At 42.2% G+C, this 14,350-nt stretch overlaps 1 protein-coding gene across 1 annotated transcript in view; it reads left to right on the plus strand.

The window, feature by feature from the left end:
* The window catches only part of GPN3 (GPN-loop GTPase 3), a 232,192-nt gene extending 220,210 nt beyond the window's left edge, over positions 1 to 11,982 (plus strand). The window contains exon 8 of the mRNA XM_044068644.1: positions 10,578 to 11,982. Within this exon, the coding sequence (XP_043924579.1) occupies positions 10,578 to 10,652 (75 nt within the window). The 3' untranslated portion in view covers positions 10,653 to 11,982. The remainder of the gene's footprint in view (positions 1 to 10,577) is intronic.
* Positions 11,983 to 14,350: the final 2,368 nt, after the last annotated feature.

Raw genomic sequence — 14,350 nt, forward strand, 5'->3', positions numbered from 1 at the left:
GAAGGAGCTTGCTGAGACGACTTCTTTCCATCTGCCAAATAAGGAGTCTCGACAGATGGACATGTATGGGAAGCGTGTCTTCAGTTCAGCGGCTTTTACTCTTTGATCATTGAACTGTCTCACTTACTTCACAAGATTGCAGAGTGATCTCCTTAAGAAGTTGGGAGATTCTCTACAGGGTACATGTACTGAGGGAGTCCCTGACAAGATTTCTGCTCAGTTGTCCACCCTAAATTCTATAGTTAACTCCTCCATGCGGCTTATTTTTTATGCGGCTGATGGAGCGAGTAGAGCAGCAGGTTCAGGAGTTGCCCTAAGGCGTCACTCCTGGATGCGCTTGTGTAATTTTGCGGAACCGTTCAAGTCCACTTTCACCAACGCCCCTTTTTGATGGTTCCTTATTGTTTGGATCTAAGGTGAAGGACACACACACTCGGTGTGAGCAAGAAGGAAAGGCTCTCTTTGCCATGGGAGTACATTTTACTGTTCCCTCTAGACCATACCCTAAAGGTCAAAGGGGCGGTAAAATGTGGCTCAAGAAGTCCCAGAAGGTCTTTCCGGACACACAGGGTGAACCCTCCTTCAGAGGCAGAGGAGGAGGAGGAAATGGGAGATGCCCTAGAAGCAGGGGGGGTCCGCAATACCAACAAGGTCGTGATTCCTTTCGGGGATGGCCTTATCAGCGTTCCTGATATGGGACCCGACTGCATTTCTCTGGGGCCGGTCGGGTGTCGCATTTCTTTGAATCCAGAAGCCTGGCTAAGTATAACCCAAGACAAGTGGGTACAAAGAGTGGTTACCAGAGGCTATATCATACCCTTTTCCCTTCCACCATTTGTTCCCAAGAAGATCCCAGATGTACCACCCAATCTCAAGGATCAGGCAACTGTGGAGATCAACAGGTTTCTCTTAAAAAAGAGTCATCCAGTCCATCCCAGCAGACCAGATAGGATCCAGAACTTACTCAAGGTTCTTTTTAGTCACAAAATGAACAGGAGACTGAAGGCCAATATTGGACCTCAGCAGATTAAATGAATCTGTGAGGAAGGACAATTTCGGATGGTAACACTGCAGTCGATACTCCATTTGTTAGGGAAAGACTATTGGATGTGCTCAATAGATCTCCAGGATGCCTACTACCATATGAAAATTGACAAGGCATCCAGGAGCCATCTACACTTCCGGCTGGGAGCCAGTCACCATCAGTTTTGTGCTCTGCCCTTTGGTCTCACCACAGCCCCCAGGGTGTTCACCAATGCATGGCAGTAGTGACAGCTCAGCTGAGACATCAGGGATTCCAGGTGTTTCCGTACTTGGATGACTGGCTCCTGACCGCCCCCACCAGGCATCTACTTCTCCAAAACAGGGACGCCACTATTCAAATTTGTGCTCAATAAGGGATCTCCATAAATTGGGAAAAATCTGCATTATTGCCCTCTCAATCTGTGATTTTTTTATAGGTGCAGAGGTAGACACAGTGAACATGACAGCTCGTCTCCCCGCCGAAAGGGCACGAAATTTAATAATTCAAATTCAACGCTTTCTCCCGTTGCGGAAGGTCAAAGCAAAGTGGGTTCTTCAGCTCCTCGGGACTATGGCATCCACCATCCTATTAGTACCATTAGCCAGGTTGCACATGAGAGTTCTCCAGTGGCTTCTGTTTTCCCAATGGTCCTTCCAGTATCTTCTGCTGAATCACCCTATTCTGCTGACAGAATCGTGCAAGGAGGACCTCCTTTGGTGGATAGCACCCAACCAGTTGACGACGGGCGCCCACTTTGTTCCTGCCCAACCTGTTGCCACTGTGACCACGGATGCCTCCAAGATCGGATGGGGAGGGCATTATCTCGGCAGGACTGTCAAAGGCACATGGCAAGAACACGAGGCTCACCTACATATCAGTGTTCTGGAGATGAGGGCGGTGCTCCTGGCGTTGCAAGCACTTCAAGACCTTCTTCCTCTAGGGACTGTTGCGATACAGACAACATGTTGGTAGTTTGGTACATCAACAAACGGGGCGGTACCAGATCTTACCCACTTTGTCGAGAGCCCATGGGAGTTTGGGAATGGGCGATTTCTTCCCAGCGCTTTCTGGTAGTAATGCACATTCCAGGGACGACCAACGTGATAGCAGACAAGCTCAGCCGGGTGATCCTACTGCCTCATGAGTGGTCTCTGAAACACAAAACAGCGGAACAGATTTTCCGCAAATGGGGACAGCCTTGCTGAGACCTTTTTGCCAGTCCAGTCAATGCCAAATGCAGCAGCTATTTTTCCCTCATTCCCCCTCCAGGGGAGACACCCAGCGACACTCTAGCTCACGATTGGCCCCTGGGTCTTCTGTATGCTTTTCCTCTATTTCCAAAGTGATTCAGAAAGCCAGACGGCTGGGATGCAAGTTGATCCTCATTGCTCCTTACTGGCCTCGTCAGGTTTGGTTTCCCTTCCTCGAGCCTCGTATCCTGGACGATCCTTGGATTCTGGACCCAGCTCCAGATCTGTTGACTCACATGTCAGGTTCGCTACATCCCTCAATCCACACCCTCAAATTGACAGTGTGGCTGCTCCAGTTCCATCCTAGTCAGGCTTCACAATGTGTCTTCCTCAGTGTCACATATCCTTATGTCCTCCCATAAACCTTCAACTAGGAGACTATATGGCAGTAAATGGAAAAGATTTTCTATTTGGGCACACAAAATGAATGTAGATCCCTACACTGTTTCTATCCCTGTAATTTTGGAATTTCTCTCCGAGCTTTTTCAGCAAGGTTCTGCCGCTGCCGCTATCAGAGTTCAATTGGCGGCTATTTCTCATTTCCATTTAGGATTTCCAGACACCAATTTAATGTCTCATAAGTTATGCAAGACCTTTTTGAAAGGAGCCACTCTGTTGAGGCCACCTCTTCAAGAACCTGTGGCTTCTTGGTTTTTAAATTTTGTGTTGTCCAAACTGACATTTTTCCCGTTTGAACCTTATCAATCATCTTCATTAAAATGTTTGTCTTGGAAGACTTTGTTTTTGGTGGCTATCACATCAGCTAGACTGGTATCGAAGTTACAAGCCTCATCTGTTAAGCCACCTTATTTGATCTTTCATAAAGACAGGGTCTCACTGCGTACTATCCCCTCCTTTGTCCCCAAAGTTTATTCTCACACCACCTTAAATCAGTCCATAGAACTCCCAGTTTTCTTCCCTAATCACTGTAATGCAGCTGAATATCTGTTACATCAGCTAGACGTTCATAGACAGCTACGTTTTTATTTGCATCGGACCAAGGAGTTTAGGAAATCAGATCAACTATTGACTTTTTCTGAATCCAGATTGGGCTTACCAGTTTCTAAAGTGACACTGTCTAATTGGATTTCCAGTTGCATAGCCTTTGTCTACAGTTCAGAAGGCAGACCTTTTCTCTTTACCCTTCAAGATCAAGGCTCATTCTACCAAGTCTCTTGTCTACCTCTGCAGCCTTTCAAGCCAGGGTCCCACTTGATAATATTTGTGCAGCAGCTATGTGGGCTACCCCTCACACTTTTATCTCACATTTCAAAGTGGATTTGGCTTCCAGGGCTAGAGCATCCTTTGGCTTCACGGTGCTCAGGAGTATTTTCCAGTGAGCCACCCAAGAATAAGGCACTAGGGATGCTGTTCCATACGTAAAAATGAAGGTGAGATTGGACTACACAACATAAAGAAGTTATGTACTCACCATAACGTTCCATGTTGGTAGTCCATCTCACCCTTCATTTTTTGTCAACCCGCCCTCCCGCCCACATCCTGGAAGAATTTGAAGGTACTAATTTTTTGGTTATCTTTGGTTGGAGTCCCTTTAGTATTGATTTGTCTGTTATGGTTATTTCTTATAGTGAGCAGCAAACAAGATCTGGGGTTTGTACTTGTGCACTATTGGATACCTGCTTAGCCACGAGCCAACCAGAAGTCTTTGAGCTTATAAATCGGCCGAGTCAGAGCCGAGGATCGGCTCTGAACCCATACGTAAAAATGAAGGGTGAGATGGACTACCAACATGGAACGTTATGGTGAGTACATAACTTCTTTTTTCCTTGCTTACAGCCATTTTCTCACTCATTATTTCTGATAGAGGATTCGGTAGGGAATTTTTAAAATCTGCCAACTCTTTACACTCCCAAAACATAAGTTCTCAGTTACCTCTTTCTTCTCAATCACATCTCCAACATTTGCTGTCTACTTGAGGAAAAATTCTTTGAAGTCTGCGTGGGGTTTAAAAATACCTATGCAAAACACTTCCAAGCAAAGATCCTAAACTTTCTGGACATGGTTGCATACTTGGGAGACATACATGTCTCCCAATTGTTCTCTTGTAAATTGCTTTTCCAGTCTCTCTTCCCAGTCTTTTTAATATCCTCTAACTTATTCTTAATAGTTATCATGCAGTATGTATATGCCCTACTAATTATCCCTTTTTTAACAAATGCTTCTGTTCTAGCTTCAACTAAAAACTCTACCAGAGCAGGTATTTCACTTAAAATTCTCCTGTCCCTTTCTCTTTGCCTGCACTCTGAGATCAGGCCCTGGTATGGAAGGAAGTCTCTAGCCTCATCCCACTCTGTTGCCTTCCCTAATTGAGTTATTTGTGCCCAATATCTTGGTTCCTTTGTTTGGTTTCTCCAGTAAATTCCAGCCCCATCTTGCCTATTTTCTGAAACCCCTACTTGCAGTCAACCCTGTTGGCAAAATCTCATTTCTTCATTCTCGTCTTGGCTTAGTTTTTACAGTACTTTCTGCAACTTTGAGTGTAATGTTCTGTTTGGTTGTTCCCCTTAAGGATCGACATCCAAAATCCCACTCTGTCTCTATAGCTTGAATTTCCCCCTTGCTTCATTATCGTCCCTTTCCAGTTTGAATTATAATCTTCGGCTTTTATGTATATGAGCCTTAACTGTGTAGCTCTATCCCTTCAAATCTAAAAAACCTAAATGACCTTGTTCTATTGGAAGAATCAGCTTATCCAATTTAATCTTGCCCTCTTTCTCTCCCAGATAAATTCCTTCAGTTCCAATTATTGTCCACAACTTCTCCTTTGTTTGGTAAAAGTATGCATGACCGATATACAAGAATAAAGGAACTAAACATTTTTACTGCTTCTATCTTACTATCCATTTCCATAAGTAAGAGTTTCCATCTTCTCAGTTTTTGTCTTATTTTTTGTTTAGTCTCTTCCCACAAATCCTTAGCTGCCATAACAGAAGCCTTTTTACTTCATACTCCTATTTCATCTTATCATATCTGCATAAGTAAGGGTATTGCTGAGCCTGTTTATGTGTGGGTACATAATTTACGGCTATAGCCTTTGTTTTATCTTCCATCAGTTTTATATCCTGAAAACATTTGAAATTGTTTCAAAATGTTCCACAACAATGAGATGTCCTTTTCTGGATTTGTGTACAAAATAAAATAGTCTGCAAATAAATCCACTTTTTTGATTACCATACCAATTATATCCTTGTATTTCTGAGTCCCTTATTTTCTTTGCCAGTGTGGCTGTAAATATAAAGCAAATAACAAAGGGGAAAGAGGACATCACTGCCTGTTTCTTGTGTTCAAACACAGCTTATTTGAGAGGAACCCTCCCACTTTAATTCTTGGCTCTGATCCTTCATATATCCTTCTAATAACCTTATTTTTGTGTAAGAGAATGCAAATGCTTCCAGTGCTGTACTCATAAAATCTCAGCTTACTCTGTCAAATGCTTTCTCTGTATCAAGACCCACCAACAACAGAGGTATTTTCTTAGATCTTTGCTTCCCCTGGATCATCATTGTTCAGTTAATGATATCAAATGGTTGCCTCTTCTCCACAAAACCACACTTATCCATGCCTATCAATTTTGGCAACACCTTTGCCATTCTTTTAGCTAGTATAGCCATAAACACTTTATAACCATGGTTTTAAATTGAAATGGGCTTATATGAAACTGGGCTTGAAGGGTTTTGCCATCTGTAGGTAGCACAGCCACCACAGCTTTCTTCCAAGATGTTGGTGGCAGACCAGACTTCCCTATCCGCAGTAACAGTCTCCAGCTCATCCCTGGGATTCTCGGGCAAGCTGAGTGATATAACCTTTTGTTGGGTCTTCATTCTGCCTTAGGGACTCATCTCTGTGAGCCATGCCTGGTACACCTCTTTTGGGAGGTACTTAGGGTGGGTTTAATAACTAGGTCCTCAAACCACCTTAGCTGATTCCGCTGAACCAAAAGTCGTAGCTGTACTCTGAAGTCCAACTGGAAATCCAAGCTTCTCATCGTCATAGAAAGTGAGCCTAGCTACCCAGCAGAATATCTTTACAGCTCATATTCACAGTTGCTGCCTAAAGCTCATGACCATAGGGTGAGTCCAGTGACAAAGGTGACTTGTAAATTGAGGATGTTGTCCAGTGACTGTTCTGACTTCATTACCACAGTCCAGTACAATGTTTGCACTACTGTATTCAATCTCTGGTCAGTCTCCTGAGTGTCCTCTGCATTCATTCATGTACGAGAATCAAATATACTTAAACTCTAGTTGTGGTAGCTGCTTCTCTCTCATCTGCAGAGAGCAATCCAATCCACACCTCCAGCAAAAACCCATGCTCTCTGATTTGGAGATGCAGATTTTTGTCCTTGTAGCTTCACGCTTCATTGCATGCTGAACATCGATCACTAACAGGTAGGAGGGCATCATCTGCAAGTGACAGAGCTTCAACCCTTATGTCCCCATACTGGGCTGTCATGAGGCCTGGGCTACTGATATGCACCATAATATCCTGCCCACAAAACATCATCTCAAACAGGAGGGGGAAGATGAAACAAAAACAAATAGAGAGTCCCATACTTATTTTGAGTGCAGAGAGAATGCAAACACCATGTTTGCTTCTTAAGTACAGAGACAAAGTAAGATCTAAATGGCATGTCCTTGAGGATATCAATGATACATACACTCCCCTGTCACAACATGGTCAAAATCCTACTTGGGGAAAAATAGGATTTAATGAATGGACAAGGCTGTAGTACAAGGAGCATCTTTAATAGTAGGCTACCAGAGAAATATACACTGTATCAGTATATGCAACCTGGTGACTGTTGTGCACCTTAATAGTATAGAAAGCTAGTGCTGAAGTCTGAGCTGGAGAACTGCTTCAGAATCTGAATTATTTTAAACTTGGTTAAGGTGAGAAGGGTCTCTATTAAAGTACCAAAGGGGGAAGAAATAGAAAGTAAAGGGCAGTGACTGTGAAAAGCATCTGCAAAGAAAGGAAGAGACTGTCATGCTGTGCACTGCCATAAGCCTAAGACTTACTACAAGTGTGCTGCATGCCTTGTTGTGAGAGACATTGATATTGTTGGCATTTGTAGCAGAAAATGGTGATTCAGGTTGTAGCCTGCTATAGGTCCCCAACCATGTCCCAATACTCTCACTCCATGTTCCTAAGCACCCTGGAAACTATTGGGGTCCAACCCAACAGTCTCATACTAGGTAACTTCAACTACCCCTCCATCTGCTGGGAAAACTACTCATGCACCAATACACTGGTCCAATGCTTCCTGGAATTCATCAATTCCAATGGCCTGGAACAGCTCATTCTTACCCCCCACTAGAGGAAGCAACAGCCTTGACTTGGTTATTACTAACATGGGTAGCCATTGCTCTACACCTATAGTAATTTCCTCGCCGGTTAGATCCGACCACAAACTAATCACCATGGAAATCCACATCTCAGCCACATCCCCCCCCGCAAAGGTAGCCACCATGAAAAACTTCTCCAAAGCTGACTTTGTGCTCCTAAAAACAGAGGTGGCTAACTTCACGGCACCCATGTCAATAGAAAATAGATGCATGACTGCCGAATCATGATACCAATGCACTGTACAAACATGTACATAAATGCATGGAACTAGCCAAATCCAGTAGAACCAAGACACTCTACTCCAGAAAAAAGGAAGCCAATCTGGTGGTCCTCTGCCATTAAAAAACTCTACAACAGAAGGAAGAAACTGTTGCAGGAAAAGGTTAAGTCCCAAGACTGGAAAAACTCCCTTTTTAGCCTCAAAAAGTTGAGATCCCTCATCAAAACCTCTAAAGCCAGCTATGAAGGCAGAATTGCGGCAGACACTAAAAGCAACCACAAAGCCTTCTATAATTATATCAAGAATCTCCATGGTAATACCCAGATTTGCTCTGAGTTACTGCACAATGGTACGTCCTATACTGAGCCAACAGATATTACCAACATACTGGCGGACAGATTCAATGCCAACTTTACCCCTCTCTCCCTCCCTAAAGGACCAGTCACAATACTGGAGGAATGCCAGGCACACCCAGCATTACTGCAGCACAGGTGAAAGCTGCGTTGTCCAAGGCCAAGGATGCAGCCTCACCTCTGGCTTTGTCCCCACCAAATGGCACACTGCTACAGTCATCCCTCTCCGTAAAGGGTGAGTAACTACAGACCCTGGTAATTATTGCCCTATTAGCCTGACTAGTTTGATATGCAAGGCTATAGAGCGCATCATCATGGACCTAATTAGCAAGGTTATAGGGAATCTCCAAACTCTAGATCCCACGCAATTTGGTTTTGTGAAAGGTAGATCATGCCTGCTCAACCTGGTTGGCTTCTTTGAGTCAGTCACCAGAGCTGTGGATGAGGGCAGGGCAGTTCATACAGCCTACCTCGATCTGGCCAATGCCTTTGATACCATTCCCCACTCAAGAATTATTGCTAAACTCACCAAACTAGGCATCAACCCCTATATCACTAGATGGGTTGCAAATTGGCTTACAGATAGAACCCACAGTGTGAAAGTAGTGAACTCCAAGTCAGACTGCCGACCATTCACAAGAGGGATCAGTTCTGGGTCCTCTCCTGTTTGGCATCTACTTTTCAGAAGTCCAGACCAACACAGAGGGGCACTGGCTGACCAAGTTTGCAGGTAACTGCAAGCTGGGAGCCATTATTAACTCACCAAGTGATGTAGACCTCCTACAGAAAGGCCTCACTGAGACCAGTGACTGGTGTTGAAACCATGGCCTTAAGCTTAATGCCAAAAAATGCATTGTCATCCCCTTTGGGAAAAACTCTGTTCCCACTAATTACCACATCAATGAGAGCCCATTAAACACTTAAGGCATTATAAGAGATTTGGGGACACAGGTTGACAGCAACCTGTCCTTCGACCACAACATTGCCACTGTGGTCAGAAAGTCTTTCTATGTGGCACATGTCATTACCAAGAGTTTTTTAATCCAGGAAGAAAGAGGTCATCATCTCTCTCTCTACTCTTCCCTCATTAGGCCAGTCATCGAGTATAACGCCCCATTTGGCATGTACCTCACTTGATACATGCAACAGCTGGAAAGGCCACAAAAGTACCTCACTAAGAGGGTCCTAGGCCTTAAACACATTTCTACATGGATGACTCAAAAAAAACTCCAGCTATTCTCAGTCTCATACCGTCTACTAAGAGGTGATCTCTGCTTGACTTACTAATCCATGTCTGACCCAGCTCTATTAGAAATGCATCAGTAAAATCCAAATCCCTCTGCACCACAAGCTCCAGAGACTTCAACCTCATTACCACAATCAACAGAACGTGCTGGAGGGACAGGTTCATAACCCAGAGTCTGCCCATGCTGTAGAATAGACTTCCCATACATGTCAAGCAGAGCACTGGCCCTCTTCAAGAGAAATTTTGATGAGTGGATGGGAAATAGAAAGTTCACCCTGGGGATCACTCCAGTGGCTGTACTTGATAGAGGCACTGGGAACTAACATCGGGCAGAACTATGCCAGGGCACTTCTATGGGCTAGGCTTGTAAAGGCTCCAGGGCCATTAGCCTAGTACACACCTATGAACCTATGAAAATCAAGTATTAAAAGAATGTAAGTCATTTTATATCTGAAAGATGTGTTAAGATGCACATAACAGTGAGAGAGAAAGGCTAACTGGATCATGAACCTAAGACTGTAAGGTGCAACAGAAGTCTTGGCAAAAGGCCACAGTAAGGATAGCACTAGATACAAAGCAAAAGAGATGATAATAATTAGTTTCTAATTTTCTAATCAAAACTAGTGAAGTGACAAAAAAGAATAATTGTAAATTTGGGATCTCATCTTTCCAACATGAAATGTGACCGTGCAGGCTTAGTAGTGCATTGTTAGAATAAAGAAGATATTAGCAGAACCCTAACAAGCTATGGTAATGGCTAAATGTAATTTGAACTATTGAAAAAAACGATTAGAAAATTTTAATGTTTTAAAAGACTAGTAAATTTTGTAGCAAACCAAACAGACAAATTACAAAAGATGGTCTATACTGCTTTAGCGTTACCAAGAGTCCAATTTTGAGCATGTCTTCATAGCAGCTTTAGGTTTCTGTAACTGAGAAAATAATTCCTCCGCCTCCTAAATTCCTGCTTTAAAGGACTTCTGTCTCTCGTTTGTATAAGATTGATGCAACATATGCAGGGTAAAGCAGATACTGCAAAGTTCATGAAGTCTAGTTTGTCATGATTTATTGTTAGTTTACATAGAGATTAATGTTGTATTTCTTATTTTTAAAATAGGAACATGAAGAGGACAATGTGGGTACAGAGGATGACTTTTTCCAGTACAGAACAACAGAAGATATTGATACTTGAATAAAATCATGTCCTCCATGGTAAAGTCGGGATGCATACCAGCTCCAGTTGACTGAAGGGGTAGTCTACGAAGCCGAGGGAGTTTACAGTGCCCTTCTATTTTGCCAGATACTGAGAGTTAATATGCCTGAACTAAGATTTTTGTTGATTGAATGCAACGTTTCTATTCCCTGAAGAGTTCTGTTTGAATATGTAGTAAAATGGAAGTAATACAGGTTTGATATGGGTACTTTGCTTAATTCTGAAAATCAGATAATTCTTTTCATTTAACTAGTCTGTTTTCCCTTAAATATTTAGCCTTAGTGAAGCTTTCAGAACAAAAGTTATCCACATTACCTAAAAGATTTTACATGACAATATTTGCAGAAGAAACAGTTTTAGTGAAAATAAAGCCTTACACACGTAATGTCATGAGGGTATCCATTCTGTATCAGGATTAAACAATAAAATACCTGGAAACAGTAAGGATGTTAGTTTCATTAAGCTGTTGTTGTAGCGTGCCTGAGGCAACATATGAGATAAACTATTTTCTTTGCTTGTGGTACTTTACACTCATTGGTTATGCAGTCAGTTCTTTCTTATGTGCATAGTGCACCAGCTCACTAAAAAGACAAGGCATTCTTGGCACCATCATACATGCTAAGCAAGGTATAACTTGGAAGGCAGATGTCATAAGCTAAACTCACATTGATGTGTCGTGTTATAGTCCTTCATTTAATAGTTGTCCTTTCCTTTTATTGCAGTGTTGTAGGTACCAGTTGCAGTTCAGTGAGCCACATTCTGAAAATAACCCTAGGTTGTTCATACGTAGTGCACCCTCCAGGACACCACTTAGGGATTGAGGATGCAGAGTGCTGTTCTGTCTCAGTAGATAAGAGTGTGTTAAAACATTTTTGCCTAACCATATGTGGAACACAACAAACAAGACTCCATTTTAATGGAGAGTGTGCTGATTCCATACTGGCATCCCAAATATGAGTTTGCCTTAGTAGAAGGCAATAAAAGTGCTTGTCAGCAGGAGCACAGGACATAAACATTAGTAGAAGGCAATAAAAATACCTGTCAACAGAAACACAGGATGTCAGTAAATTATTTCTATTGTATAGCCAGTAAGTCTCCTATGTTGTTGGACTGAAAATGCATTTAAATTTTATTATATAGTGCAAAAGGGTAATTTTAGTTTATAAAGGAAGATTTGACCCTTTTTAACCTACAGCTGGATTAGCAAAATTTTAACTATGTTTAGCATGTGGAAAGTTATGTCAAGGCTGTAACTGTCTGTCATAGTGAACTTTGCTTCCAAAATAAAGGTCTGTGAGTTGTTAATATACTTATTTTCTGTCCCTCTTTGGTCTGTTTAATTTTTGATATGCAAAGACTATGTTAAAGAGATCATTGATCGCTGAATATGTTGTTTTAAAGTCATTTTGGGACCTAGACTGTTCATGTGTGTCAGAAGGACAAAGATTGTATAATTATTTATCACGGTGAGAACAAACTAGAAAGTACCTTTGGACTGGCCATCATCAGTACAGGATGAACAGCTAAAGTCAGTGCAGTTATTGGATTTCAGACTGAAATAGCAGAGATGGGCAGCCTGATTCATAGATGCCGTCTGCCCTACATACCAGCTGTGGAATGATGGATGTCTTTGCTACTGAACTGACATTTATGAACAGAACTGTATGTCTGCCAATGTGCAGTTCTTAGACCACAGTGTAAAAGTGTGTGGTATGTTGTGCACGAGTTCAGGATCCCTTATTGTTCATTAGTTCATGGAGCATTGTCAAAGGCATAACAGTGTAATCCCAGAGCAGGGAAGCAAAGTCAAAGCAGAACTATATCATTTCTGCACATCATGTAATAAAAGGGTGCCATATGCCCTGGAAGTAAAACACATAGTGTGCAAAGCATGGCAGCATGCACACCTTCAGTATTGGGATAATGGGAATAACAAGGAAGGTAAGTACACATCTTTGTGGTAACTTGTACATTCTGCATTATATGGAGCCATGTAGTAGGGACATGGCTCCATATATTTTCAACGGTTTCCTGCACGTCTGATTAACAAAAACAATATTTGCTTGTGCAACTGTTTTTTAAGCTTAGTGAATTCATTCCTTATCTCTGTTCCGATCGTGGATCCCACTCACCTGTCCAGATGTTGCTGTGGTATTAAAGTTGATGGCTTTTGAGTTGCCCACCTCTACTATAAATTTGATATTGAACACTCCCCCCAGTCTCATTACATCAGCTTATTCTACTGAGTACAGTGATATCAGCCCAGTGGCTTCTTAACCTTGAATTATTTTCTCCTCACTTTATACTTAAAAAAAAAAAAAAAATATATATATATATATATATATAAGTGCCTCTTCCTACTTCATTTTGCTGATTGTGCTTAGGTGTTCAACTGCATTTAGTTTGCCACATTTGTTACTACTTATTGGTAGCCTTATTAAATTGATGACAGTATTCTACTGAATTGCTACTTTTTGAGTTGTTTTTTACTGTTGTGATTGTGAGCTAATTTATCACATTTGCACTGTTTTAAAGCAATTTACTGATGAACTGTATTTCATTGCTATTTACTGCAATTCATTACTGTTTAACTGCATCTTACTGAATTTCATTACTGTTTAACTGTATTTTTTCATACTGTGAGTTCTATTTTTGTCTGTAAGTGGTTAATCGATGCTTTTTTGTGAGTTTTACTGTGTTCTTAACCTTTAATTGAGTAACATAGTCTGGATACAGGTTTGCTGCATCCAGAACTGCAGGTGCAGTCTTTAACCCTTTGTGAGGTATTCCATCTACAATTTTCCCCTTAGCAGCACTTGTGTGATCACCTAGTAGTACTACTCTTAGACCTTCCACCCTTTACCTTCTTAGCTCTTTCTGGCCTCTCTCCCTCAGTTTCTGACTAATATTGATGGGCAGTTTCCTACATTTTCTCCTGCCAGTCTGGTTGATATGGGCATCCTGAGACAGTGTAGCAACTGCCTCATGTACATGGACGACCCTGTCCTACCACCACCTAGAAACACAATTTGTGAGAGATGCAATTACATTAAGAACCTAGAGTCATTGCTCTCTCCCTCACAAGTCAGTATATTGGGCACTGAGAAGGTTGTCAATGCAGACACCACCCACACCTACACAATACATACCCACATGTGCGGAGGTCCTCAACAAAAGCACACCCAACAAAAGAGACCTCCAAGGCAAAAACACACGCAAACTGCACTGCCCACCACACCACACATAGTCCACACACCTGTGTCTCACAGCCACTAAGGCCTAAATATAAACCCAACATATTAGTCATAGGAGACTCCATTGCGAGACACACAGATGCGCCCCTCACCAGGCTAGATAAGGAGAAAGTCACAGTTGTTTGTCAGGTGCAGAATCCGCCATATCACCCATGCACTCACAACAGATACTGTTGTAACTCTGTCTTAGTCCATGTTGGTGTGAATGACTTGAAACTTATCTCCCTGGACTATATGAAGAGAGACATGATTGAACTTGTTGAATGTGTCCCAGGCAGATATGTTCCTAGCCTTAAGCAGCATTCTACAGTCACCCAGAATGATGCCTCAGTACCAAGAGAAAATGATTGACTATAACAATTGGCTTAGTTTCTGGTGTCATTCCAGGGGGATCCAGTACCTGACCACCTGGGAAGACATGAT

This window comes from Protopterus annectens, chromosome 4.part0 (genome assembly GCF_019279795.1).
Source record: "Protopterus annectens isolate FY-2018-M chromosome 4.part0, PAN1.0, whole genome shotgun sequence".
NCBI lineage: Eukaryota > Metazoa > Chordata > Ceratodontiformes > Protopteridae > Protopterus > Protopterus annectens.